The sequence below is a fragment of the Thalassophryne amazonica genome, chromosome 20, assembly GCF_902500255.1.
Source record: "Thalassophryne amazonica chromosome 20, fThaAma1.1, whole genome shotgun sequence".
NCBI lineage: Eukaryota > Metazoa > Chordata > Actinopteri > Batrachoidiformes > Batrachoididae > Thalassophryne > Thalassophryne amazonica.
Window position 1 is genome coordinate 37,937,995 of NC_047122.1, and position 25,247 is coordinate 37,963,241.

The 25,247-nt window shown below is 42.5% G+C and overlaps 1 protein-coding gene across 3 annotated transcripts; it reads left to right on the top strand.

Moving 5' to 3' along the window:
- hcn3 (hyperpolarization activated cyclic nucleotide-gated potassium channel 3) lies at nucleotides 1-23,828 on the top strand. 3 transcript variants are annotated; one of them, XM_034161176.1, is made up of 8 exons: nucleotides 1-238; nucleotides 1,660-2,094; nucleotides 16,080-16,509; nucleotides 16,612-16,773; nucleotides 16,872-17,090; nucleotides 20,315-20,461; nucleotides 20,546-20,786; nucleotides 22,629-23,828. In XM_034161176.1, the coding sequence occupies exons 2-8, from the start codon at nucleotides 1,670-1,672 to the stop codon at nucleotides 22,829-22,831; spliced, it is 1,827 nt and encodes a 608-aa protein (XP_034017067.1). In that variant the 5' UTR covers nucleotides 1-238; nucleotides 1,660-1,669; the 3' UTR covers nucleotides 22,832-23,828. The 3 variants fall into 3 exon arrangements, with proteins under 3 accessions (XP_034017067.1, XP_034017068.1, XP_034017066.1); XM_034161175.1 differs by lacking the exon at nucleotides 1-238 and having other exon boundaries at nucleotides 1,155-2,094; XM_034161177.1 differs by lacking the exons at nucleotides 1-238; nucleotides 16,872-17,090 and having other exon boundaries at nucleotides 1,153-2,094.
- The last annotated feature ends 1,419 nt before the right edge of the window (nucleotides 23,829-25,247 follow it).

The following is a 25,247-nucleotide window of genomic DNA, read 5'->3' on the forward strand; positions in this document are numbered from 1 at the left end:
AGATAGACAGACAGACAGACAGACAGAAGGTATTTTGGCTCTTGCTGACCTGGAGTCAGTTTAAAGATGGAGGGCGCGTTCCGGTGTCATGGAGGAGGGGGAGGAGGGGGACACAGTTATGCCAACAAGCCGATTATTAAAGGCTACTGAGTCTCTGTCCATTTGAGTTCGTCGTCCACTGTTCCACATGTCGCCTGTTTTACTTCGTCCGGGGATTCGACCACATTCTTGGTGGAAAGTACTTTTTAAATAACTTCTTCTTCTTCATTTTTAATGGATTTCCTGTGCGCGAGTTCAACTGAGAATAGGATTTAATTTTGAGAATATTTTGTTTTTGGGGGGTATGTAGTGCTCAACACAAAGCTAACAGTGACTTGTTTGTATTTTTTATTTATTTTCTTTGTTGGTGTTCGCTGCTCCCCAGTGTGCGGATAAGCTTTTATTTTGAAGGATATTTTGATGTGACACGAATTTTATATTAATGCGTTAAATTTGTAAGTAGGGCTACAAGAAATATGTTTTTTGTTCATTAGTTATCAGGCTGTTTTTATGATAAATCTATATCTTTTTAAAATGCCATCATGTAAATTAAATGCCCGTCACAATTTCTCAGACCCAAAGATGAATTTTTCGAATGCCTTATACAGCTCGAATGTCAAAGTTGTTTCTTCACAGAAAGTTAAAAACTAGTTTATTATATTTTTTCCAGTTTAAATAAAGTTTAAATTTATCCATTTCAAACGTCTGTGTAAAAGCATTTTAGATCAGCCATGAGTGTCTAACAGCCTACACCATATTATTTAGCCAAATAGGCGTTATAAAACATTTCACTGTTTCCTAGAGCTACATAAAACCAGTAAAAGAAATCGTCTGGATTGTCTTAAAATCACTTCGACAAGGAGCAGTTTTGATCACTTTAACCATAGTCTAGCAGTTTAATACTTATTCTCTTTCTTCGAGCAGTTTACAGTTAAATCATAACTACCTCGTATTGGTCTTAAAATCCAATTTTAAACCATTTCAAATTGAGCTATCTTAGTTTTAGACTATTATCTTTAATTTAGCCAAAGTCATTGTAAAACATTTTACTGTTACTTTGTAGTACTCAAGTCTACTCAAAAACAGCGTATCTCTTATGAAACTCTATTTAAACCAGTCTTTCCTTAGTCTATAACAATTTAAAATAAAGTAAAATGCTGCTGTCTCTAATTTAGCCACATTAAAGCTAGTTTGAGACAATGCAATGTTGGTTTATAATATTTAGAAGCCAATGAAAAATGCTATGTGCATTTATTAATTTTATTAAATTTTGTTCTGAAGCACATCACGATGGTCTGCATAGAGGTACTGAAAACCATATTGTTAGTAATTTAATTACAATAAAGCTTGTCTTGCTTGGACCATTTACTGTTATTTTAGAGGCATTTCAACCCCCGTGGAAATTACCTAGTTCTGTAATTTTAAAACCATTTTGAGTTATTTAAGAATCTGGTAGAAGACAGAATTTGCATTTTCACAAGTGAAACTAGTAGGTAGCTATTTTTCTGTTGCCCTATAAATCAGTCGGCTGCATTTATAAGTAGGACTGAACAAGTCATCTGGACCATAGTGCCCTCATTACTTTGTTGTTTAAAGTTCAAAAATGACCAGTCCTTCTAGGAGTGTGGACATGAATAGAGGTGCCATTGAGAGCCCCGCTCATAAACCAGAGACACCCCGATACCGCAGCTGGAGTAGCCTTCGCTTCACGAAATGGAGAAGCGGATCTCAGAGGGAAGCCCCTGGTGCCCCGTTCCCAAAGCCAGAAAAGAGGAGTGATGTAACCAGAACATTGTTCTCCCTGGTCAAGACTCACAATGATGATTACACGGCAGACCCTGATGGTCTGATGGACACTGCACAGGTTGAAGGAGAGACTTTGGAGAACATTCAGGACCAGTCCACCTACTTTGAAAGGCAGTTTTGCTCCATGCTGCAGCCTGGGGTCAACAAGTTCTCTTTGCGCATGTTCGGCAGTCATAAAGGTGTTGCTGCTGAGCAGGCCAGAGTCAAGTCATTTGGCGTGTGGATCATACACCCTTACAGTGACTTCAGGTAAAAATGCATGGGGGGGAAATTACTTCTTATTATCCTAATTTGTTTTTCTTTTTGTAAAAAAAAGCTTTTGGGTGCAGGATTCTTCCACGCAATAGTCTAGATCAGAGCAGGAGTGAAAGTAAGGCATTGACACTCCCTGCTGCATTAAGGCCACTGCATAAAATTCATTAAAGCATCTTAGTGGGGCGGCATAGCAAAACATTTGTTTATTTTGTGATAAAACCATGGAATTTGGCACACATATTCTAAATTAACTAATGTCTATTGTCAGATATGGAGCTATACTGGAGCTGACCTCTAATGAGCTACATGGGTCAATAAAGATTTACACAGGGGTCAACATTTAAAAATGCTCCAATCATGTTGAAAACTATACCACATTATTTGTCTGACCCCTGAAGCTCATTAGAGGTCAGCTCCAGGATGGTGCCATATCTGACAATAGACATTAGTTAATTTAGAATATGTGTGCCGAATTCTATGGTTTTATCACAAAATGAACAATTCTTATGGAAATTTTAGCTGAGCTGCACCACTATCTAGTTTTCAATGGTGCTCCAATTTTTTCCAAGGATAGACTCTAATACAGCGGCTGATGTCACGACACCTAGCACATGATAATGCGATGAAGGGATTTGATTAGTGATACAGTCCATATAGGACAAGATCATCTGGATTAACTGCACCATCACACCCGGCCTATGAGAAGGGAGAGCTTCATTGATCCAGACAATTTTTTTTTCCAACATTACCTTTATTTATTTTAACAAAAACCACAAACACTTAACAATACCACATATATACAGCCACACAATTAAAGATGTGGTACTAGTATACACATAGCAGCTTTAACACTCAACCCCCCCCCACACACACACAATAATTTAGATGAGGTTTATATTTATTATATTCCAGTCTTTCCATATTCCTAATACTTAAGAATTATAAATGGAAGGAGAAAGAGAAAGAGAGAGAAAGAAAAAAAACTTGACAATTTCTGGAACAGGAGAGGGCCACTTATGTATCCCCAGATGTTTCCATCAAAATCGTTTGATCTGTCCTTTCTAGGTAATTTAAGAAAGGACCCCAAATGTCCTCAAAGAGGGATTGTTTACCCCTGAGAGAATAAGTGATTTTTTTTCTAAGGGCAGAGTTATACTGTAGATACTTCTGAAATCCATTTTCCTGCACTCGGCCCAATCACATTTTTCCATGACAATGTTACTCTTTTAGCTGTTAAAATCCTGTATCTAAAAAAATTTGTTGTCCCCTTGTGATCTTATAGTTGAATGGCTTTAAACCCAGTATACAGAATTTGGGATCTAAAGGAATTTGAATGGGTATTATCTCCTGAATACACTTTCTCACAGCTTCCCAGAACTTCTTTATTTCAGTACACTGCCATATACGTACAGTGGAAAAGTGAACCTTTGTCTTTTCCACATTTAATACATGTATCGGGTATAGTACTGTTATATATGTATTTTTTTTTCTGGAGTGATATACGTACACATAAGCCAATTATACTGTAGTAGTATGGAAGTAAATCTGTGCCATCAGAGTTTGAAATCGAATTTTTAAGGTTGAATTTTTTTTAGCATCAAAATCAGTGTTTGAAGTTGAATTTTGTAAGGTTGAATTTGTTTAGCATCAAAATATTCAGCCTCAAAAACTTCAACCTAAAAAAAATCAACCTAAAAAAATTCTACCAAAAAAAAAAAACAGCCTAAAAAAAAATTCTACTTCAAAAATTTTTATACTAAAAAAAATTCAACCTTAAAAATTAAATTTCAAACTCTGATGGCACAGATTTACTTCCATATAGTAGTTTGAGATGTGTGTTAATTGTTTGTGGTTGTGTTTTTGCACAAGCCCTCTCCCAGTCTTCTATGTTTATTTCCTCATGTAAATCTTCTCTCTATGCCTCCAGCTTCTTTATAGATGACTCAGAAGACTCATCTACCAGCAGGTCATATAAATTAGATATTAAACCCCTCCCTAAACAGTCCTTAATCATTACTCTTTCTACTGTAGACACAGGGGGGGAGCAGCAATGACTGATTTTGTTGTATTCTAATGAAATATCATTTATCTTCCTCAGGTGGATTTTTCCTTTCATTCTGGTTTAAAAACATAATTGCAGTTTTCAAGTTATTTACCTTATAACCTGAGATATTTGCAAATGCCTTTATTTGATCAAACAGAGCTGGGATAGATGTTTTAATATCTTTAAGAAAGATAATGACATCATCCGCATACATAGCCAAATTGTATTCTTGCTGTGCTATGGTTATTCCTAAAATATTTGTATGATTCTTTATTGCAAGTGCTAGAGGTTCAAATGCCATAATAAATAGCAACAGAGATAGAGGGTCACCTTGTCTCCAACCTCGTTTAATCTTGACAATTTTTGAAATATTACTTGTAGTCATTATTTCAGCATAAGGTTCTGTATAGAGCAGTCTTATCCATTTACAAAAATGTTCCCCTAAGCCAAAGCGTGTAAGGATTTCAAATAGGTAGGGCCATTCCACTCTATTGAAAGCCTTTTCCGCATCCAATGACATAACAGCTGTATCAGGAGCCCCCTTTTGATTGTGGAGTATATTTAAAAGGCTTCTAACATTGTGGAAACCTTGCCTTCCCCTAATGAAGCCATTCTGTTCCCTTCCAGTTATCTGTGGTATAATTCCTTCAATCCTTCTTGCTAAAATCTTGCACAATACCTTTACATCTGCATTTAGCAGACTAATTGGTCTCAGGTTTTCACATTCATTATTTGGTTTACCTGCCTTAGGAAGCAGGGTGATCAACATGCCACAGTCAAAGGATTCCCTAAACATTTCCAAAAGTGGTGTCAGCAAGCTACCTTTAAACTTTTTATCAATTTCTATTGGTAAACCGTCTGGCCCGGGTGTTTTTCCTGCTTTTAGACTATCAATAGCTGCAGCCATTTCCTCTAATGTTATTACTTTGTCTAGGTCAGTTCTAAACTGTTCTGAGACTACCAGTATATGAACTCCATCTAAAATAGCATCTACTTCTGCTGCATCGCTATTTATCTCTGAACTGTAAAGCATTCATAGAAATCTCTAAATGTTTAATTTATTTCAATTGGGTCTGTAATGGTCTCTCCTTGATTATTCTTCAGTGAAGTAATAAGCCTCTCGCTCTGTAACTGCTTAATGCACCATGCCAGCACCTTCCCTGGTATTTCTCCCTGTTCATAAAACGTTTGTTTAAATCATAAAAGACTAGCTATTGCTCTTGGTGCTGATAATTATTGTGCTCTCAGCAGAAGTAATTGGTTATGGTCTTCAGGTGAACCTGAATGGTAGTATTCCTTTTCTGATCCAGACAATTTAAATATTCTATGTGGAAAGAAAAAAATAATAATAAAACCCCATTCTAGAATTCCTGAGCACAGCTTGGTGTAATTTTGGAGAGTTTTCAGATCATTCAGCTTTGGGGATGAGCAAATTGTAGCCGTATTAGCAATCTTTTAGTGTCTAATAATAGCTGCCATCAAATTTAAACAATTTTTAAACATCAGGCCAGACAGAAGGGATAAACCTGTGCAGAGGGATTATTGCCCACAAGAATCCCTATAATTCCAATCTTGCTCTATTATGCAATAATACACAGACAGCTGAGGAGGAGATTACCGGCGATCTGTTTTCCTTCAACCGTATGCTCCCATTTTCCTTGAAAAAATTGAGTGGAAACACTGAGTTTTCAACGCTTATCTGTCCTGTGTGAAGAGTTGCATTGTGACAAATACATTCTGGATTTATTTCCAAATTAACTGAATAACAGGTCTAATGAAATATTATTTTGACACTTTGTCACCTTGAATGTTATGTCTTTAAAATGTCAACCACCCTTGGTTGTGCATATCTTCAGAAAGTCTCAGACTTGATAAAGGGGTTCAATCCTGGATTCATATTTGATAACATACTATCAAACTCCAGCCCACTTCCTGTTCCACACCGCTGGAGACTGATTCAAATGCAGTACAAATATCTTTCCTGCACTCCAACACTTTCATATTTGGGAACGTACATGTGCATACCTCCTGTAAATAATGGTAATACAGACCAGAGTCAGTGGTGACATTATTAGCAGCAAGCAGTCACTAATCTGCTGTAACATGTAAGGAGATGATAAACAGTCATGTTTAGCCCAGAGGACATGTCTGGGATAGATTGACAGAGAGATAGACGTGAATGAGAAAGACAAACTGCTCCATTGGTTCTCATATCAACGCTCTGATTGGTTAAAGAGGAAGGTAGTTTTCCCTTTGAGTTCAAATTACGATCACTATAGGGTGAAAGTAATACAAACAAACAAGCATGTGGTTAATATTCCATTACTGTGCCTCTAATGAAAAAGACAAGCAAAGTCAGTAAGAGACCCAATGTGATTGACACTTACTGGAAAAATCTGTCACAAAACCCAAACTATAGGCCTCTTATGCATGTAGAGACATTGGAAACCTACAGTGCATCTGGAAAGTATTCACAGCACTTCACTTTTTCCGTGTTTTGTTATGTTACAGCCTTATTCCAAAATGGCCTAATTTTTTTTTTTAATCAAAATTCTATTCATAACACCCATAATGACAACATGAAACAAATGAAACAAGTTTTTTTTTTTTTTTTGGCAAATTTATTTAAAAAAAACCCCTAAGAAATCACATGTACAGAAATATTCACACCCTTTGTTTAATACTTTCTTGATGCACTTTTGGCAGCAATTACAGCCTCAAGTCTTCTTGAATATAATGCCACAAGCTTGGTGCACCTATCTTTGGGCAGTTTTGTCCATTACTCTTTACTCTCAGCATCTTTCAAGCTCCATTAGATTGGATGGGGAGCGTCGGTGCACAGCCATTTTCAGATCTCTCCGGAGATGTTCAATCAGATTCAGGTCTGGGCTCTGGCTGGGTCACTCAAGAACATTCACAGAGTTGTCCTGAAGCCACTCCTTTGATATCTTGGCTGTGTGTTTAGAGTCATTGTTCTGCTGAAAGATGAATCGGCGACCCAGTCTGAGGTCTAGAGCGCTCTGGAGCAGGTTTTCATCCAGGATGTATCTGTACATTGCTTCATTCATCTTTCCTTCAATCCTGACTAGTCCGGTGTTGTATAAAGTACCAGAAAATCACACTTAAGTAAAAGTACAGATACCCATTAAAAAATTACTTTGGTAGAAGTTCAAGTCACTGATTGAAATGCTACTCAAGTAAAAGTCTTAAAGCATCTAGTATTTATTGTATTTAAGTATGACAAGTAATGTACAACTAAATGTACTCAAGTATTGAAAGTAAAAGTACAAGTAAATGTTAATAATCAATAACGGACTGATTTTATTTTATATTACAAAGTTTATCTAGGCTTGTAAATGACTGGTAGTATTAGTCAAAATACTGAAAATTGTGCACATCACACAAAAACACTTCAGAAACAAGGTTTCAAAACCTAAACGAGAGTAGGCTACTCACTAGGTGTTCACAGGAAACAGTTATTTATTTGTATATGTATTTATTTATTTTCATTGTTACACAGTTTTATCTTTTCTGTTGTGTTTTGTTTCATTAGGTTCTTTTTGTCTCTTTCTCTAAAATTGTATTGTAACATTATTAATCTCTATTATGTAGACTATTATTGTTGTTGCTATAATATATGAATAAAAATAAATTTTAAAAATTACAATTTGACTCTTTTATGACAACGAATGCTGTGTTGGGGAAAGTGAGGAACACGGACCCACAACAGGGGGCGCAAATGAACGGACAATGAAGAAGTCAAATAACAAGGTTTTACTGTTGTGAATTCGCAAAACAAACACAACAGATCACAATTGTAAGAATAAACCAATTCCACTGGTGACGTGTGGGCAGGCTCGACGATAGGAGACGTCCGTCCGAGTCGAACCGGAACCACCCGATTTCCTCTGCCACCGAACCCCGGGAATACTGGAGCCGCCAAGTCCCGAACTCCCAGGTGGCCACTGCCTCCGCTCGTCGGATCCGGTACTGCTGACGAGGAACAAACAGTCAGATGTGGGTGCGGCTGCACCCAGCAACACGTAGGGTGGAAACACCACCTCCACCTCTAGTCACAAACAATATTGCAGTGAAGGGTACTTATCCGATATGGATCAAGTTCAGTCTTCAGCTGTCTTAAGCACAAGCAAAAACAGGTTAGTCCTCAGAAATATGATGACTGGCTGAGTGCGTTACCTTCCTGGTAGAACGATATCTCGGCAATGAGATGGAGATGCCGTCCAACTGATATACCCCTCAGCTGATGGATGTCAGCTGTTTCAGGTGATGGGTGACGGCTGTCACCTGGGCTGCTCCTCTTCAGCAGCAGCGCCCTCCGGAGCCCGCACTCCAGGCGGGGCGCCCTCTGGTGGTGGTGGGCCAGCAGTACCTCCTCTTCAGCGGCCCACACAACAGGACCCCCCCCTCAACGGGCGCCTCCTGGCGCCCGACCGGGCTTATCCGGGTGGCGGCGGTAGAAGTCGGCCAGGAGGGCCGGGTCCAGGATGAAGCTCCTCTTCACCCAGGAGCGTTCTTCGGGGCCGTACCCCTCCCAGTCCACCAGGTATTGAAAACCCCGGCCCATCCGTCGGACATCCAGAAGCCGGCGCACGGTCCAAGCCGGCTCGCCGTCGATGATCCGGGCAGGAGGTGGCGCCGGACCGGGAGTACAGAGGGGTGAAGTTTGATGTGGCTTGATTCTGGACACATGGAATACAGGATGGATCCGCAGTGAGGCTGGAAGCTGAAGCCTCACTGCGGCGGGATTGACGATCTGGAGGATTTTATATGGTCCTATGTATCGGTCTTTGAGTTTCGGGGAGGCTACTTGCAGCGGTATGTCCTTGGTGGATAGCCACACTTCCTGCCCGGGGTGATACGTAGGGGCCGGGGTCCGCCGCCGGTCTGCATGGGCCTTAGCCCTCGCCCGGGCCCTCAACAAAGCAGAACGGGCGGCACGCCACACCCGATGGCACTTCCGCAGGTGGGCCTGGACCGAGGGCACACCGACCTCTCCCTCAACCACCGGGAACAATGGGGGCTGATACCCCAAACACACCTCAAAAGGAGAGAGGCCGGTGGCTGACGACACTTGACTGTTGTGGGCGTACTCGATCCAGGCCAGATGAGTACTCCAGGCCGCCGGGTGCGCGGCTGTCACACAACGCAGTGTCTGCTCCATCTCCTGGTTGGCCCGTTCTGCTTGCCCGTTGGTTTGGGGGTGATACCCGGACGAGAGACTGACCGTGGCCCCCAGTTCCCGGCAGAAACTCCTCCAGACGTGCAAGGAGAACTGGGGACCGCGATCGGAGACGATGTCTGATGGTATCCCATGCAGCCGGACGACGTGGTGGACCAGGAGGTCCGCTGTCTCCTGGGCCGTTGGGAGCTTCGGGAGGGCCACGAAGTGGGCCGCCTTGGAGAAGCGGTCCACTATCGTGAGGATGACGGTGTTTCCCTGGGACGGCGGGAGGCCCGTGACAAAATCCAGGCCGATGTGAGACCAGGGGCGATGAGGTACGGGCAGCGGCTGTAGCAAACCCGAGGACATGCGGTGGTCGGCTTTGCCCCTGGTGCAGGTGGTACAGGCCTGGATATAGTCCCGGACGTCGGTCTCCAGGGATGCCCACCAGAAGCGCTGCCGGATGACCGCCACGGTTCTACGCACCCCAGGATGACAGGAGAGCTTCGAACCGTGGCAGAAGTCCAGGACCGCAGCCCTAGGTTCTGGTGGGACGTAGAGCCTGTTCTTCGGCCCGGTTCCGGGGTCCGGGCTTCATGCCAGGGCCTCCCGGACGGTCTTCTCCACGTCCCAGGTGAGGGTGGCCACGATAGTGGACTCCGGGATGATGGGATCCAGGGGATCCGACGGCTCCGTTTTGACCTCATCTTCATGTACCCGGGACAAGGCATCCGATCTCTGGTTCTTGGTCCCGGGACGGTAGGTGATCCGGAAGTCAAAACGGCCGAAGAACAGTGACCAGCGGGCTTGCCTGGGATTCAGCCGCTTGGCGGTCCTGATATACTCCAGGTTCCGGTGGTCAGTGAAAACCGTGAATGGCACGGACGTTCCCTCCAACAGATGTCTCCACTCCTCAAGAGCCTCTTTCACCGCAAGGAGTTCTCGATTGCCGACATCATAGTTCCGTTCGGCCGGGGTCAACCTGCGGGAAAAATAGGCACACGGGTGAAGAACCTTATCGGTCTTCCCGCTCTGGGACAGCACGGCTCCTATCCCTGAGTACGAGGCGTCCACTTCAACCACCAACTGGCGACTAGGATCGGGCTGCACCAGAACGGGTGCAGACGAGAACCGACGTTTCAACTCCTTGAACGCGGCATCGCAACGATCCGACCAGGTGAAGGGGACTTTTGGTGAGGTCAGGGCTGTCAGGGGGCTAACGACGAACCGGTGCAGGAAATCCCGCAAGACATCATTAACCAACGCTTGGAAAGTCGCGGGAGCGTTGGTGAGACCGAACGGCATGACCAGGTACTCAAAGTGACCTAACGGGGTGTTAAATGCCGTCTTCCACTCGTCTCCCTTCCGGATCCGAACCAGGTGATATGCATTTCTAAGATCGAGCTTCGTGAATATTCGGGCTCCATGCAGGGGCGTGAACACTGAATCCAACAGGGGCAACGGGTATCGATTGTGAACCGTGATCTCGTTCAGACCCCTATAATCAATGCATGGGCGAAGTCCGCCGTCTTTTTTACCCACAAAAAAGAAACCTGCACCCATCGGGGAGGTGGAATTCCGGATCAACCCGGCGGCTAACGAGTCCCGGATGTAGGTCTCCATTGATTCGTGCTCAGGCCGTGAGAGGTTGTACAGCCTGCTGGACGGGAACTCACTGCCCGGAACCAAATCAATGGCACAATCATAAGGACGGTGGGGGGGAAGGGTGAGCGCCAGATCCTTGCTGAACACGTCAACCAGGTCGTGGTACTCCACCGGCACCGCCCCCAGATTGGGCAAGACTCTGACCTCCTCCTTAGCCTGGGAGCCGGGAGGAACCGAGGAACCTAAACATACCCGATGGCAGGTCTCGCTCCACTGCACCACTACCCCGGACGGCCAATCGATCCGGGGATTGTGTTTTACCATCTAGGGGAACCCTAAAATCACACGGGAGGTAGCAGGAGTCACAAAAAACTCGATCTCCTCCCGGTGATTTCCTGACACCACCAGAGTTACAGGTGGTGTCTTATGCGTGATCGGAGGGAGTAGGGAGCCATCTAGCGCCCGCACCTGCACAGGCGAGGTGAGCGCCACCAGAGGGAGCCCTACCTCCCTAGCCCATCTGCTGTCCAACAGATTCCCCTCCGAGCCCGTGTCCACCAGTGCTGGGGCCTTCAGGGTTGAGTCCTCATAAAGGATCGTAACTGGGAGTCGTGTGGCGATGTGGGTGTGTCCCACGTGAATGTCTTGGCCCACCCCTAGCCCAGTCTCTAGGGGCGGGCGTTGGTGTTTAACCGCTCGGGGCAGTCTTTTACGTGGTGCTCTATCGAGCCACAAACAAAACAAGCTCCGTGGGCCTGCCTCCTCTGTGCACCTGGTGCCCTAAATGTTGCCCTACTCGTGTCCATTGCTTCGTCAGCAGGGGGAGCTGTGGCCCCACGGAGCGCAGGGGCCGTGGAGCGTGGGGAAGGCGGAGCGCGGTCGGAACCGGAAGGGAGAGGGACGGCGCGTGCCCGGCCACGCCCTTCGTCTCGTTCCCGCCGACGTTCTTCTAACCGGTTGTCTAACCGTATGACAAGATCGATGAGCCCATCTAAATCCCGCGGTTCGTCCTTAGCCACCAGGTGCTCCTTAAGAACCAATGACAGTCCGTTTACAAAGGCGGCGCGGAGGGCAGTGCTATTCCAGCCGGACCTCGCAGCCACGATGCGGAAGTCGACTGCATAGGCAGCTGCGCTCCGACGCCCCTGTCTCATCGACAGTAGCACAGCTGAAGCGGTTTCTCCTCTATTAGGGTGATCGAACACGGTTCTGAACTCCCTCACAAACCCATCATATGTCTGAAGGAGCCGTGAATTCTGCTCCCAGAGCGCTGTAGCCCAAGCACGTGCCTTGCCGCGAAGCAGGTTTATTACATAAGCTACCTTGCTAGCATCAGTCGCGTACATGACGGGACGCTGTGCGAAGACGAGCGAACACTGCATGAGGAAATCCGCGCACGTCTCCACACAGCCTCCGTACGGCTCTGGGGGGCTTATGTATGCTTCCGGGGAAGGTGGGAGGGGTCGTTGAACGACCAGTGGAACGTCAATGCTACGCACAGGGTCTACGGGAGGGAGAGCCGCAGCGGCGCCCGGAGGGCGCGCTTCCACCTGCGCGGCGAGAGTCTCCACCCTGCGGTTAAGGAGGACGTTCTGCTCGGTCATCAAATCTAACCGAGTCGTGAAAGCGGTGAGGATCCGCTGCAACTCACCGATTACCCCTCCTGCGGACGCCTGCACGTCCTGTTCTTCCATTGGCCGTTCAACAGCCGGTTGACGCCCCTCGGGATCCATGACGTTGGCCGAGATATCCTGTTGGGGAAAGTGAGGAACACGGACCCACAACAGGGGGCGCAAATGAACGGACAATGAAGAAGTCAAATAACAAGGTTTTACTGTTGTGAATTCGCACAACAAACACAACAGATCACAATTGTAAGAATAAACCAATTCCACTGGTGACGTGTGGGCAGGCTCGACGATAGGAGACGTCCGTCTGAGTCGAACCGGAACCACCCGATTTCCTCTGCCACCGAACCCCGGGAATACTGGAGCCGCCAAGTCCCGAACTCCCAGGTGGCCACTGCCTCCGCTCGTCGGATCCGGTACTGCTGGCGAGGAACAGAAACAGTCAGATGTGGGTGCGGCTGCACCCAGCAACACGTAGGGTGGAAACACCACCTCCACCTCTAGTCACAAACAATATTGCAGTGAAGGGTACTTATCCGATATGGATCAAGTTCAGTCTTCAGCTGTCTTAAGCACAAGCAAAAACAGGTTAGTCCTCAGAAATATGATGACTGGCTGAGTGCGTTACCTTCCTGGTAGAACGATATCTCGGCAATGAGATGGAGATGCCGTCCAGCTGATATACCCCTCAGCTGATGGATGTCAGCTGTTTCAGGTGATGGGTGACGGCTGTCACCTGGGCTGCTCCTCTTCAGCGGCAGCGCCCTCCGGAGCCCGCACTCCAGGCAGGGCGCCCTCTGGTGGTGGTGGGCCAGCAGTACCTCCTCTTCAGCGGCCCACACAACATGCTGAGCCATTAATTATACAGAAAACAAATCAACACAAACGTGCTGATGCAAACAGCTTAATGCTAACTTTAACACTGAAAATGCCATAGACATGCTAAAGTGTTAGCATCGGCCCCGTTGTTAAGTTATAAAATACATCTATCAACTGTTTCAGAAGACCATAACAGGTCAGTTTAACATAAAAATATTAAATATTACTCACAGACATATGCTCTTCGGGGTTTTAGCGGGGAAAAATTAGGATAAAGTGAAATAAATCAATGAATCCATGAATCGTAGATCGACGCACTGCTTCGATCTGCAAATCACTGCTTCGATTGGTTCAAGGTTCAAAGCAAAGCTGCGCTGCAGAAAAGTTGATTACAGGTCTGTAATCAATGTAAAGAAATTATCACTTTCCTGACAAACACCCCCCAAGTGCGCAACTGCAAAAAAAGCCTACCGGACATGCCTCATGACAAATCGGCCTGACTTCGTTGCAGTCACTCATAATCAGTGGTGTCTCTGGGTGAAAACACGACTTTTTTCGTATGTGTATGTTTTTTTTTTGTTTGTTTTTTTGTTGTAACAAGTAATGGCATGGCGCATAGAAAATGTATTGGAGTAGAAGTGCACAATTAAGGTCAGAAATGTAGTGAAGTAAAAGTGAAAGTAAGCTGAATTTAAAAAAACTCAAGTAAAGTACAAAGTCTCCCAAAATGTACTTAAGTACAGTAGTGAAGTATTTTTACTTTGTTACTATACAACACTGGACTAGTCTCCCAGTTCCTGCCACTGAAAAACATCCCCACAGCATGATGCTGCCACCACCATGCTTCACTGTAGGGATGGTGCCTGGTTTCCTCCAAACATGATGCCTGACATTCACACCAAAGAGTTCAAGCTTTGTCTCATCAGACCAGAGAATTTTGTTTCTCATGGTTTGAGAGTCCTTCAGGTGCCTTTTGGCAAACTCCAGGCGGGCTGCTATGTGGCTTGTTCTAAGAAGTGGATTCTATCTGGACACTCTACCATACAGGCTTGATTGGTGGTTTGCTGCAGAGATGGTTGCCCTTCTGGAAGGGTCTCCTCTCTCCACAGAGGAATGCTGGTGCTCTGACAGAGTGACCATCAGGTTGTTGGTCACCTCCCTGACTTCTCTCCCTTCTCCCCCGATTACTCATTTTACACAGGTGGCCAGCTCTTCCCAGTGGATCCGAACTACTCCCATTTATGGATGAAATGTTTCTGTTCCCTTCCCTAGATTTGTGCCTTGAGGCAATCCTGTGTGAGGTCTACAGACAATTCCTTTGACTTCATGCTTGGTTTGTACTCTGACATGCACTGTCAACTCTGGGATCTTATATGTAGACAGGTCTGTGTCTTTCTAAATCATATCTAATTGACTAAATTGACCCCAGGTAGACTCCAGTTAAGTTGTAGAATCATCTCAAGAATGATCAGTAGAAACAGGATGCACCTGAGCTCAATTTTGAGCTTCATGGCAAAGGGTGTGATTTCTTAGTTTTTTTTTTTTTTTTAAATTTGCAAAAAAAACAAAAAAAACAAAAAAACAAACAAACAACAAAAAAAAAAACTTTTTTCACATCGTCATTATGGGGTATTGTGTAGAATTGTTAGGAAAAAATGAATTTCATCCACTTTGGAATAAGGCTGTAACATAACAAAATATGGAAATAGTGAAGTACTGTGAATACTTTCCAGATGCACTGTATAGGACAGTAGGCCTTGTATGACATTCGGCAGGCTTCAATCAGAACACAACACAGACGGCCGCAGAAGCTTTTCTGGAGTCATGATGTTTGTTCATGTCCACATAGACAACTGTTCCAGTAAATTTTGTTTTGCATTTCCTGATTGGATCAGCTGAACTCTCTCTGATAATTCTTTAAAATTCTGTGTATTTAGAAGACTTAAGTGTGCAACGTACATTTATAGACTATAATACAGTGACAAAATGGAATGAATTCCCCAGAAACACAGTTTTTCATGCATGAATCTTAATTAAAGAACTCAAATGATTTACATTATGACTATGACCCTTATTGTGGCTTCAAAGAGTTACTTGTCATTTGTACAAATTTGTGGTTGTACACTTTGCCTTAAAAACAGTGGAAGGAAATATGTTGGTCAGAGTGTTTACAATGACAATTACAGTAAATGCAAATGCAATTACGTCATTGTAAAGACCTTTGCAGCTTTATAAGATCTTTCTACTAATCTCAACAGCTGCAAGTTAATGACACATTAATCCACACATCAGGAATCTGTATCACTGTACGACAACACAATGATTTCAGATGGGATGACTGCTGACTGAACACAAAAGGCATCAGGATTATTCACGTTCTAGCCTGGTTTGCAGCAGGTTTGCTGCACAAAATACATCTTCATTATTATTTTTGTGCCACCGATTTAATGATATGAATTGTGGCGCAATTCAGCCGGGATAACTGGAAAATCCCTGCCTAATCTGCTCTTTAGGTTTTGTAAACTACACCCCATGGTGAGCTTTATCAAACTGTGTAACCTGCATGTACAAATATGCACTTGTGGTGATGTGTCACAACAATGGAAAAGGCTTAAACTCTAACAGAATCTGTCAGATTTTTGCAGCATCAAGCTTTGGATTCGGCTTGAGCCCATCCTAATATCTGTCCTGTTTTCCTTAGATTCTACTGGGATATTGTGATGCTCCTGTTGATGATGAGCAATCTGGTTATATTGCCTTGGGGAATCACCTTCTTTGAAGACCAGAACACCTTGCCCTGGATCACCTTTAATGTCTTTTCTGACACACTTTTCCTAATGGACCTGGTTTTCAACTTCCGCACGGGCATTCTGGGAGAGGACAGCCACATCATCCTGGACCCTAAGCAGATACGCACGCATTACCTCCAGTCCTGGTTCCTAGTGGATTTTGTCTCTTCTATTCCCGTTGATTACATCTTTCTCATCGTAGACCTGGAGGCTCGACACGAGTCATCTGACGTGTACCGCACTGCCCGTGCTCTCCGCATTGTCCGCTTCACCAAGATACTCAGTCTGCTGCGACTTCTCCGACTGTCTCGGCTCATTCGCTACATTCACCAGTGGGAAGAGGTAATGGAAGGGGAGGGAATTATATGCTGTAAGTATGATAAAATTAAAGATTGCATTTACTGGTTTCATATTTTTTGTTTTCCACCCAACTTTCCTTGTCAGATTTTCCATATGACCTATGACCTAGCCAGCGCCGTGGTTCGTATAGTCAACTTAATTGGCATGATGCTGCTTTTGTGTCACTGGGATGGTTGCCTGACCTTCATGGTTCCCATGCTGCAAGACTTTCCTCCAGATTGCTGGGTATCTAAAAATAATATGGTGGTGAGTACATACTTTTCATTCATGCATTGCATTCCATAGACATTTTTTCCTTTGCATGAAAAGTTTGCCATGTCTTGCCGCCTCCTTTTTTTTCTCAGAATGCTACGTGGCACATCCAGTACTCTTACGCCCTCTTTATGGCCATGAGCCACATGCTGTGTATCGGGTATGGTGCCCACCCTCCAGAAGGCATGACTGATGTTTGGTTGACTATGATTAGCATGGTTGTGGGGGCTACTTGCTACGCCATGTTCCTAGGTCATGCTACTAACCTGGTCCAGTCCTTGGATGCATCACATCGCCAGTATCAGGAGAAGGTAAACATCTCTGTGGCAATTTGAGAGATGGTAACATGCTAAAACAAATGCGACAGGACAAAATCCCAACGGACAAAATCCCGGTCTCATGAATAAATATAAATATAAAATATAATAGCATAAGGGTTAGTGTACATTAATGTAGGGTTAGGGCCCAGTCCCACTGGTGTTTAGGAGGATTTGCGTATGGATTGCGCGCAAAATTGGCTCATATTCACTTAACATCTGCAATATGCGTGAAACATGCTTGTATGAGTCGGCCGACACCCGCACACGTCCACAATTATCTGCAGAGGCACGTTTTTCCGTTACCAGGATTTTTGAGCTGCACAAAATTTTGGCTGCGGATGACATCCGCCTTACATACTCAATACATACACAATACATACTCATATATGCGCTGTATATTCGCCGTCATCTGCTGATATCTGCAAGTGACAGGGATTTGCGTCTTGGCAGCGGACTGGGACAGTGTGTAAAATGGATATTTTGCGTGCCCATCATGTCCACATCACGAACTAAAATAAGTTGTAGTGACTGCATACAGATAGCCACGAATAAAGCGTTTTTATTACTTCTGCTTTGCATCTGATTTGCGGCGGATGCAAATCAGATGCGCTGTGTTCACAGCTGGATGCTGTTCTTTGTTCTACCGGCTGCCACGCGCTCTGTGCTGGATGCTGCGTATATAAAATAATTATTTTGTGGTGGATTAATCATTTTATTCTGCAAATTGGCTGTTGAAAATGGCTCTAATCACCTCCTGCATCACAGAGGAAGCTGCAGCTTGTTGGCCATTCACGCGCGCGTGCACGCGCGAATGGCTAACAAGCTGCAGGAAGCATTTTGAGCTGTCTAAAAAGGTAATTATTTGACTTGTTTACATTGTCAAGGCCTGCAGCTTGTTACAGTATTTATTCCTATGTTTATAACAGGTTTAACTTCCTGTTATAATCGTTCGGACGAGCTGCGCTCTGATGCGATCCGCTGACGTCACCACTCGCTTTGTTCACTGCTTGTTTACTCCAGTCAACTTGTCCAAGTCCAACTATTGCTCCAGAGGCTGTATTGTTGGTGTGAATAGTGATGCCGACGGCCCGAGTGCGCTTCTTTTATGACCACAATGCAGATGCCGTGCACGCACAACACGTGCGCAATGCATTCATAATATGCCCATAATACTGCCGTGATAATCGCAATGCGTCGGATCCATTTCCTCATTACATGCGTTATACAACCGTGATTGTTCATCATATATTTGCTATAATTATTAATATATCCGTAATTCATACTGGGACATTTGTCATTTTTGGCCATTTTTGTTGCGGACGACAACGAATGTCTGTAATTTGTATACTCAATTCATGCGCAATTAATCCTCTCCCCAGTGGGACCGGGCCCTTAGGGTTTAAGTGGGATGGGACTTTGGAAGAGACTGGGAGTTTGTCCATTTTGGTAATAAGGGGTTGGGATTCTGTCCACTGGGATAGTGTCTGTTGGGATTTTGTCCACTGGGATTTTGTCATGTATTCCAAACAAACTGGGGTTCATTTTTCCAAATTTGGAACTTTCCTTAAAAAAGGAAGTTCATAAATGTTTACCAGTGCTATGCCTGTTATAACCCCTTAACGCCCATCGTCGCATATATGCTACAATCTCTGACTCAAATATGCAACTTACCAGTTGTCGCAAATTTGCAACATACCATCATTATTATTATTATAACATTATAACATAAATTCATTACCAGAATACCCAATATTACTATCTAGTTTTTGTGCAAAAGTGAAATTATTAATCTCAACATTATTTACCATCTACTTAAAGGCAAAAACACACACAAAACGTTTTTTTTATATACAGCTATATAAATTCGGGCGTTAAGGGGTTAAAATAAAAATAAGAGTATACTTTTAATTTATATGTGTACTTATCAGTGATATGCTTAACTGAATAAACTTAAAGTATACTTAGCTTTAATCTTAAGAAAATATGGCCCATATTTAAACCAATTTGTACACTTGACATATACTGATAATTAGACAGGAAAGTCCAAGTATATACTTGCATATATTTTATATGCGTATGTGGCAGAACTGTCCAGCCAGTACAGTTGTACAAAGACTGACAACCAGGTAAAAAATATCTGTGATGTTTAGCAATGTATTGTATACAATTTTACTTGACTGGAGCTAATGGTCTAGAGGTTACAGAGGTTAGTTTATGACCAGAGGTTTCTTGGTTTGAATCCTGGCTAGACTATAAAATTGATAAACTTCCTTTCATTAGCTAAATAAAGTGGGCTACATGTACATATATAACTACTACCTGGTCAGGTCACTATAAAATAAAACTAGTTTTGTACTCAAGCTTTACTACTCTTACAGGTACACTGACACGTATACTTTTATAAACTAAAAAGTGGACCAATTTAGTCCAAATAAGTATCAAAATAGTACATTTATATATATGCAATAAAGTGTATTTATAAAACAAAGTTGAAGTTTCTGTAATACAGTAAACTTTAAGTACACTTTTTGTAAAGGTTGCGATCTCATTTCCTTTTGCACATCTTGAAATGTATAAAATCATTCAAATGCAGACGATGGTGATTGCAGCAACTAATTGTCAAGTGGAATTAAATGGTGCACTTGCAACCGTTGTGCAATGATGATAAATTCACAAATGTATTAGTAGTTTGTGTGTGACATTGCTTTGTAAAATATGACCCACTTTTTGCAATCTGTACCAAAAGCTCCCAAATCTCTTCTGTGAAATAAGCATGTGACCTTAGAGCTGCGGTTGTTTCATGTGTAGTATGACTTTAACGTTGGACATCACAGCCATAATATATTGAACCCTAACTTACTCACTTGTACTTTAGCCAGGAAAATTGTGCCCTAAATTGTGCTCAGAGAATATGAGTATTATCTAATGGATGTTGGGACATTACTGTGACCCTTTCCAAGAGGATTTTCTCAAGCTAAAGAGGGACAAATGGCAGAACCTTTGTTTTGGATCACTGTTTCCTAATGTCCATTACAAATGGGTTTTGTAATCCACTTAAAAAAAAAAAAGCCTGTGAAGCAAATAGAATCAATACGTAATTATGGGTGGGGTGAGTAATAATTATTTAAATAAGCACGTGGTGCGAAATGTGACTACATGTGACATCCGGCATCACAAATTGAATTCACAAATGTGTTTTCTAATAATGTTTTCAGTATAAACAAGTGGAGCAGTACATGTCATTCCATAAACTACCAGCAGATGTTAGGCAGCGGATCCATGATTACTATGAGCAACGATTCCAAGGAAAAATGTTTGACGAGGACAACATCCTTGGAGAGCTCAGCGATCCACTCAAAGAGGTGTGTTTCTCATCAAACCTTTGCTTTGGCAGTTCTGCATCAAATTCAAACAGGTCTGAATGGCTCTCTGTTTTTTTTCTTCAGGAGATCGTCAGCTACAATTGTCGTGGGCTAGTCGCCAACATGCCACTGTTTGCCAATACTGACCCTCATTTTGTGACAGTAATCTTGACCAAATTGCATTTTGAAGTGTTCCAACCTGGAGACTTTGTCATACGTGAAGGAACTCTGGGCAGAAAGATGTACTTCATCCAGCATGGGACTGTCACAGTCATTCCACATGGCAGTAAGGAGATTAAGCTCAGCGATGGAGCATATTTTGGGGGTAAATAAATAGCTTGTGCCTCCTAATAGTCATTCTCTGGTCACCATTTTCCTTTACTCACAACTCACTGAAGCACTGCAGACAGATTACACTGTATTGATACTGTGTGCTGGTTATTGGTTTATTTCTGTATCAATGTGGGTGATGAAATTTATATTCATATATAGTCTGCATAGAAACTCTCATCATTCTATTTGTCATAATCCAGTCTAGCACTTCCAGAAAAGCTCCACTAAAACCAGTCCACTCACCTATTTACTTGAAACATGTGCCTTGCTGACAAATCCACGCCGGAATTCCCTCAGACAAAATGAGCTCAATGCATTGAACAAGTCTTGCTTTTATTTTGAAATGCAACTCAAATTTGAGAAGCGTTTGTCTGCAGACAGTGGAGAAAGTGGAGCTCAGCTTGAGACTAGAACCATATGGCCACCACTTTACTTCAGCAGGGGATCCCTAACATATTTAACATATTTTCAAAGGGAACAGTAACAGATTGGACAGATTTTCATCAAGAAATCATTAACTTGAATCCTACTAAACCCCTATGGACAACTCTAACATAACGGAATAACAATGACAGCAAATTCTGCAGCAAATTCACTGTAATTCTGTTGCTATAAAATTGCCCTTATACAATCTGAGTGTCTGACTTTGTGGTTGTCCTGTATGTTAAAGGTATGTCTGATTAAAAAACAGCTTTTTGGTGATTTTCTGGGCTCGGCCATCAGAAGTGTATCTGCATGCGAGGAAAACATTGATCTTGTTGAGACATTCATGTCTCTAGATGCATGGAGCTGATTAAGTCAAGAAGTTGCTGGACAGGTGTTTGGTGATGCTGATACGTCTTCAAGAATCTGAAGGTCCAAGTCTTTAGGGTCCTGGTGCTTAATGTATTGCTGTACAGATGTGAAACTTGGATGCTAACCTGTGACCTAAGGTGACAGCTAAATGTCTTCGGTACACCGTCTCTTTGACGAGTCCTTGGGTACTGCTGGAATGACTTTGAGGAGTATCACTTGCATGGTGAGGGTCCACCAGCTATGACAATTTGGCCATGTAGCATGCTTCTCTGGTTATGATCCAGCATGCAGGGGACATCAGACATTGGGCAAGGCCAATAGGATGTCCATGTTTCACCTGGTTGCAGCAGATAGATGATTTCTTTGAGAGGTGGGATGGACCGGTTGTCTACCTGTGTAGCTGCCAGGACCTAAGATGGATCTGTGGTGTGTTAAATGTGTTGACACACGGCACCAGTGCATTATCCCAGACCTAGCCTAACCTGACTTAATGTAAAAATTAAATAAATAAAACACCTTTGATCTGACTCCTATGGCTTTGACTCACCTACCTCCTCATTCCATTCAAGTCTGGAGGTGATATTTTTTCCAGTGTAGCTTGAGTGCAAGGTGATGCATTTTCTTGAACCCTAACTCAAGTGATGACGTATTTCTGGTCTACAGTTGAGCTTCACTTTCTCCGCTATCTTGAGTCTCATCCTCTTGCCTACCACTTTTTGTCTATCTGTGGTTTTACTAGTATTAGGCTGCATGCTCCCCAAAAAGTCCACTGAAATTAAAAGCACATCAATAACAACAAAAATTCAAATGTATTACTGTTATTATTTTTATTATTAGTAGTGGTAGTAGCAGTAGTTGTACATTTTTTTTAATTGTTCCTATGTCCATGCATAAATACAGTATAGTCATAATTATTTTTCCCAAATAGACCTCTTACGTTATAGGCATGTATCCCTCCTCTTCCAAAACTCTTGTTGTTTTTTTCTTTCTGTATTCCGTGCAACCAGTGTTTACTCTCGCCGTCTTTTCCACGTTATAGAAATATGCCTGCTAACCCAAGGACGACGCACAGCCAGCGTGAGGGCTGAAACCTACTGCCGTCTCTATTCTCTGAGCGTGGACAGTTTTAACGAGGTCCTGGAGGAACATCCTCTGATGAGGAGAGCGTTTGAGAGCGTGGCTGTGGACCGCCTGGATCGAGTTTCACGCAGGCCCAGTTATCAGCCTCCGCCTGATGACTGAACTGATTAGTACCTCCAGAGAGACTTTGCACCACAGCTGTGGAAAACCTATATATGGGAATGTAATACTTGTTTTGAATGAATAACGTTTAGTTGAAAAAGTCATCTCCATCTGGTTTTATTTGGGAATCTAATTTTAGAAAGTCATTTTTGTTCTAAACCCTTATATGTATGTCATTTTAGTTTGTGTTTTTTTTAAACATCTGTCAGTACACAGTGGTGCCTCACAGCAAACATGGCTTGGGGTTTGAACCCCACTCATTCAGCTGGCACCTTTTTTAGATGGAGGTTGCGTTTCACTTTCTTTGACCACTCCTTTTTACGTATTCGTCATTCATAGAGGACACTGGAAGAAAACACGTGCAACAGCTGGCTGGATGATATATCATGTGGCTGTGATTGAGATGATCCCTCAGGTCACATTAAACCCTCACATCAGGTTAGGGTTTAATGCCAATGCCCAGAGAGGATAAGCCGCAGTGATGTAATGGCTCCAACTGTGCAGAGACAGGTTGGACTCAGTCATACATCTGTATTTAAATTCTCAGAATTCACACGCATCATTTTTTAGAATTGTTAATTTGCAGACACAACTTATCCTTTTTGCATAGAACTGGATTTCTGGACAAAATTATGATTTTTTTTAAACTGTCTAACAAATCAAATTTCCTGCTTTGAAACCGCTGAACTAAAGATGAGCTCAACATGAAGTGGTTGGTAGGGTAACTGCTTGTACTATAACAGCAAACATGGAAATTAATCAGGTATGTTGTAGTTTCCATTTGTGCTACTATTGCAGAATCATTAGCCTGTTTTATCACAAAGTTGTTTAAATATGTATTTTTACAGTTTATTTTTACAGGCCAATTTGTTTAAATAAATTTTTAAAAACCTTCATTATAAAATATCACCCATTTTTAGTGTTTGAACTGTCACCAGCAATGTGACACACTGTTTGAATGGTTTCAGTCCACGCTGACCTTCAACGGGATTAACAGGTGTCCATAACAGATTAATAAATGTTCACTTTCAAACATAATCCTTGGACATTATCTGCTTTGATTATTTCAATGCACAGAGCACCTGGAAATTATTCACAGCACTTCACTTTTTCCACAGCTTATATTACAGCTGTATTCCAAAATGCAGTAAATTCATTTTTTTTTCCTTCCAAATTCTACTCACAGCACCCCATAACAACATTTTTTTTTTTTTTTTTTTTTAAATTCATTAAAATGAAGAATTGTATTTCTGGATAGATAGAGTCACCAAAAGATGCTCTGTCTTTTATGTACTCTAATACTTTCTTGTGAGCCGCAGGGTTTTCCACAAGGACTTCATCTTTCTTCTTCTGGTATATTATGCACTGTGAGTAATCTGTGTCTGTCCTTGCCTGTTTTGCCGCAGGTACATAGAAACACTCTTGGTTATCCATCTTTACTGTTTTCAACTTGATAGGTCATCAACTGAAAGAAGAGAAAATTACAATATTAGAAATTTGTAGATTCCTGCTACTTACCAGAAAGTACAGAAAGCGTAATAAGAAGGTATTAGTATCACATGATTACAAGTGTAGCCAGCATTAAGATTAGAAAATACAAAACACAAACACAAGCTAAATATGTGAAAATAAACCTTTATTTTCCTTACAAAGTGAGATATAAATGATGTTGACATCACAGACAGAGACCATCTGCAAAGGCTTGTCGCAACTCCAGGAACAGGTGACTAAATGAAATAATATTTTATCACCCTTCATGTGAGATGACTAGGCATAAACAACTACTTCAAAAATGGTTCATTTATGATCTTTAATTATATTCTAAATATCTGGATGCAAATACTCCCCAATATTCTGTAATCCTGAAAGAAAATATCTATTAAGGTCTGCCTTGAAAATGGCTAGAATATGTTGATTTGTTAAATAAAAATGCATAGAACATTGTAAATGTAAGATTTTATGGCAATAATATTTAAGCTGGGGACTCTGTGCTTCATTTATTTTATTGAGTGATAGAATGTGAATGATATTCTGGATATTCTATCAACTTAACTACATGTATCTATATATCGGTTGGGCGCCATTTTGTTTTTGACAAATATGACACTTCCGGTGGGATTCAGAACTGCCAATAATTTTTTCTTTGTTCCTTAGGAACCTCTTGAGGCCTTGATATCAGTGGCTTAATTGCGCCACAAAATTTCCACGAGACTATATAAACCCCCTGACTGCAATTGAACATCTCAAAACTGTCCAAACATAGGTGCGCCAAGCTTGTGGCATCATATTAAAGAAGACTTAAAGCTATAATTGCTGCCAAAGGTGCCTCAACAAAGTATGAAGCAAGGCTGTGAATACTTATTGACCCATGAATCCTTCGTTTTTTATTTTTGCCCGAGGACATCAAATATGCCCT

Excerpts from the sequence above, each read along its gene's own strand:
- hcn3 (XM_034161175.1), top strand. The coding sequence starts at position 1,643 with ATGACCAGTCCTTCTAGGAGTGTGGACATGAATAGAGGTGCCATTGAG. Across the intron at positions 2,095-16,079 it reads CACCCTTACAGTGACTTCAG|ATTCTACTGGGATATTGTGA; the intron begins GTAAAAATGCAT and ends TGTTTTCCTTAG. Across the intron at positions 17,091-20,314 it reads ATCGCCAGTATCAGGAGAAG|TATAAACAAGTGGAGCAGTA; the intron begins GTAAACATCTCT and ends TAATGTTTTCAG.